The sequence below is a fragment of the Lontra canadensis genome, unplaced genomic scaffold (assembly GCF_010015895.1).
Source record: "Lontra canadensis isolate GAN:19392208 unplaced genomic scaffold, GSC_riverotter_1.0 scaffold889, whole genome shotgun sequence".
In the NCBI taxonomy this organism is placed as follows: Eukaryota; Metazoa; Chordata; class Mammalia; order Carnivora; family Mustelidae; genus Lontra; species Lontra canadensis.
This window is the reverse complement of record NW_022631873.1, coordinates 3,886-7,963: the sequence shown is the minus strand read 5'-3', so window position 1 is coordinate 7,963 and position 4,078 is coordinate 3,886. Positions and strand designations below refer to the sequence as shown.

Sequence of the window (4,078 nt, the reverse complement as noted above, 5' to 3'; positions counted from 1 at the left end):
TGTGCACTGTTTGGTCCCCAGACAAGTGGGGCGCATTTTAATAAGGTGTGCACTGGTCTGCTTGTGAAATGAGACCTGCTCCTGCTGCTGCCAGAACTGAGATCCTACAAAATGCATGGGTCAGGAGATGACATGTTAGTCCCTAATGTCACGCAAGTTCAGAACTCTGATAAGCCTGAGTTGGAGTACTTGCTCTAGTCTAAAGTCTTTCAAAATCTTCAACCTCCCTTAGAGCTTGACTGGAATTTTACCTAATTTATCAGTCCAGTTCTATGAAGAACTGGGGAAATAGAACATGCATGACCATTTTTTTTAAAGATGTTATTTATTTATTTGACAGAGAGATAGAGATTACAAGTAAACAGAGAGGCAGACGGAGGGAGAGGGAGAAGCAGGGTCCCCGGTGTGCAAGGAGCCCAATGCAGAGCTCTATCCCAGGACCCTGAGACCATGACCTGAGCTGAAGGCAGAGGCTTAACCCCCTGAGCCACCCAGTCACCCCTGTGCATGACCTTTTAAATCGCAGTAACTCTAGCAAGCAGTTATATGGACCATGCAACATACTAGAATGTCACAAATCAGATTCTTCTTCACAGGGAAGAAAGGACTGGTAAAAACAGAATCTCTCCCTCCCCCATATTATTGAGAACTGGGTCAAAGTATGACTATTTAAATATTTAAATATATTTGACATAATTATTTTCCAAAAGGATTGGACTGATTTTCCTACCCACTTGCATTGCACGAAAGTGTTTTTTCTGCACCCTCATTTTACAGAATACTGCCATTTCTTAAGAGTGTGATTTGGGGAAGGTGGATGAACTTTCCTGTGCCTCAGTTTTCTCATCTGCAAAGTAAGATTAATAATGTCTACCTTATAATGTTATTGGATAATGTGATTATATAAAACTCTTGATGCCTGTCTTGGGTTAAATTTTCAATAAAATACTAATTACTATTTTGTGATGTAGTTGTTTGTTAAAATTTTAGTTAATTACACAGGTGAAAAATGTATCTCTCATTCTTTTTTTTTTTTAAGATTTTTATTTATTTATTTGACAGAGAGAGATCACAAGTAAGCTTGAGTGTGTCAGGGCGCCCGGACCTGCTGATGTGGATGCTGAAGTCCCCCCTGATGGTGCCAGGGGCAGCCTCAGCGGAGTTGGTGTGTCCTATCATGGATCTTGAGGAGCCGACCACGTTGGGACCTTCCCAGACCTGCAGCACAGAGATAAAGGAGGTTGGGAGCGGTGCGGACCACCAAGGACTCAGCAGCTAGGCAGAGAGGCAGGCAGAGAGAGAGGAAGGGAAGCAGGCTCCCTGCTGAGCAGAGAGCCCTATGCGGGGCTCAATCCCAGGACCCCAGGATCATGACCTGAGCTGAAGGCAGAGGCTTAACCCACTGAGCCACCTAGGCACCCCTGTATCTCTCATTCTTGTGTTCTATTTATTTATAAGTATTTATAATTACATCAAGTATTTTTCTTAAATTTAATAGTTATTTGCATTTATTCTTAGTAAATAATTCTTGGGCCATTATGTTTTTTAAAGCCGTAGAATATAATTTTATATATTTTATAAGAGGTGACTATATAAGGTACAAAATTCATTATAAAATAAAACAATAAACAAAATAAATCACAGAGATGAAAAGTACAGCATAAATAATATGGTAACTAATATTGTGATAATGTTTTATGGTGACAGGTGGTAACTACATTTATTGTGTTGAGCATTGTGTAAAGAATTGTCAAATCCCACTATGTTGTACACTTGAAACTAATATAGCATTGTATGTCAACTATACTTCAGTTAAAGAATCAAATACATATTACATATTAATATTTATATTTTTCTAAGTTATCTCATTTGTTAGTATATAATTGTTTATAGTAACCTGACACTATGTGTTTTCTTTTATGTTCAGTTAGCTGCTGTACACTAAAGTACATCATTAGTTTTTGATGTAGTGTTCGATGATTCATTACTTGCATGTAACACCCAGTACTCATCACATCATATGCCCTCCTTAACTTTAAAGCAAGAAAACATAGTGGTTTTTAAAGAGGTCAAATTAAGTTTGATGCCAGAAAGCTGTTTCTCATTTTTCAAGCATATGTATTATGATTAAATATGTAATATTTTGAGCAGTTATTGGTGCAGTTTTATACATGGTAACAGTGCTAACAATATACACATCACTTTGTAACAATGTGTATATAGTCATTTAGTAAAATCCACATAAAGTCTAATATCCTCCTATCAGAACTAGCCAAGAAGGCTTTAACAATGTCATACTCTATAAATAAGTGGAAATGGGAAGAAAAGATTTGGGATACAATGAAGTGAACTTACATTAAAACCACTAATAAGAATTAAAAAATTCTATTTCGTATTACTTAGAATGATATGAATAGCAACAAGCTAGAAATATCCAATTTGGTTTTAAACTGGGCTTTAAATGATACTCTTCTATGGGACATGATGTCACCATCCCAAAGTTTGTTCTTTTTATTTGTGCAAACAGGTAAAGAGGCATAAATCTCAATGGGAGAGGAAAACCAAACCTTTGTGACTGAGTTTATTTTCCTTGGCCTTTCCCAGGACTTGCAGAACCAGATCCTGCTATTTATTCTTTTTCTCATCATTTATCTTTTGACTGTGCTTGGAAATCTGCTCATCATCCTTCTCATCTTCATGGATTCTCGACTTCACACTCCCATGTACTTTTTTCTTAGAAACCTCTCTTTTGCAGATCTCTGCTTCTCTACTAGCATTGTCCCTCAAGTGTTGGTCCACTTCCTTGTGCAGAGAAAAACTATTTCTTTTTTGGGGTGTATGACACAGATAATTGTCTTTCTTCTGGTGGGGTGTACAGAGTGTGCACTGCTGGCGGTGATGTCCTATGACCGGTCTGTGGCTGTCTGCAAGCCCCTGCACTACTCCACCATCATGATCCAAAAGGTGTGTCTCCAGTTGACCATAGGATCCTGGGCCAGTGGGGCACTAGTGTCTCTGGTGGATACCATCTTTACTTTCCTACTACCCTATCAAGGACAGAACATTATTAACCACTACTTTTGTGAACCTCCTGCCCTCCTGAAGCTGGCTTCAGCAGACACTTATGGCACAGAAATGGCCATCTTTGCCATGGGCGTGGTCATCCTCTTAGCTCCTGTCTGCCTGATCCTTGTGTCCTACTGGAATATTATCTCCACTGTGATCCAGATGCAGTCTGGGGAGGGGAGGCTCAAGGCTTTCTCTACTTGTGGTTCCCATCTCATTGTTGTTGTCCTCTTCTATGGCTCGGGAATATTCACCTACATGCAGCCAAACTCCAAGACCACAAAAGAGCAGGATAAGATGATATCTGTGTTCTATACAGTGGTGACTCCAATGTTGAACCCCATAATTTATAGCCTGAGAAACAAGGATGTCAAAGGGGCTCTCAGAAAACTAGCTGAGAGAAAGTTCTTTTCAGAAGGCGGTGATCTCTGGGTCTGACTTCTAGTTTAGTTTAGTTTTCGGTTTTTAGAGAGAGAGTGAGCGAGCAAAAGAGCGCATGCACATGAGGGAGAGTAGAGGAAGAGGGAGAGAGAATCTTAAACAGGTTCCATGCCACTGCAAAGCTGACTCGGGGCTCCATCTCAACAACCCTGAGATCATAACCTGAGCTGATCAAGATTCAGACGCTCAACTCACTGAGTCACCCAGACACCCCTCTGGGTCTGACTTTTAGTACTATGGTAACATTCTTAAAAGAGATACAGTATCTTGCTAGACAGTTATGGATTAGTTCAGGAAGCATAAACATGAAGGACACATTCTAAAAACCATGAATACTCCACACTAAAATAGAACACAGAGGAGAAATAAAAGGTTAAAAGGTTAGGTTTCCTTGAGTATGAAACACATCAAATACTGTTTTGAAGTTTGTGATTAATTCAGTTAATATGGTTATGTTTTAAGCATGATCACAACTGAATTTAAGAGGTTTAAAATGGATTATCTTGAAATAACATCTAATATGAATCGCATACATGATTCTAAAACCAAAGACATTTCAGGTGTAGATGTC

General features: G+C 39.2%; 1 protein-coding gene across 1 annotated transcript; it reads left to right on the top strand.

Annotated features, from left to right (window-relative positions):
- The first annotated feature begins 2,526 nt into the window (after window positions 1–2,526).
- On the top strand, window positions 2,527–3,504 carry LOC116863299 (olfactory receptor 2D3-like). The gene has a single exon (XM_032850794.1). It carries the CDS (start codon window positions 2,548–2,550, stop codon window positions 3,502–3,504), a length of 957 nt encoding a protein of 318 aa, XP_032706685.1. The 5' UTR covers window positions 2,527–2,547.
- The last annotated feature ends 574 nt before the right edge of the window (window positions 3,505–4,078 follow it).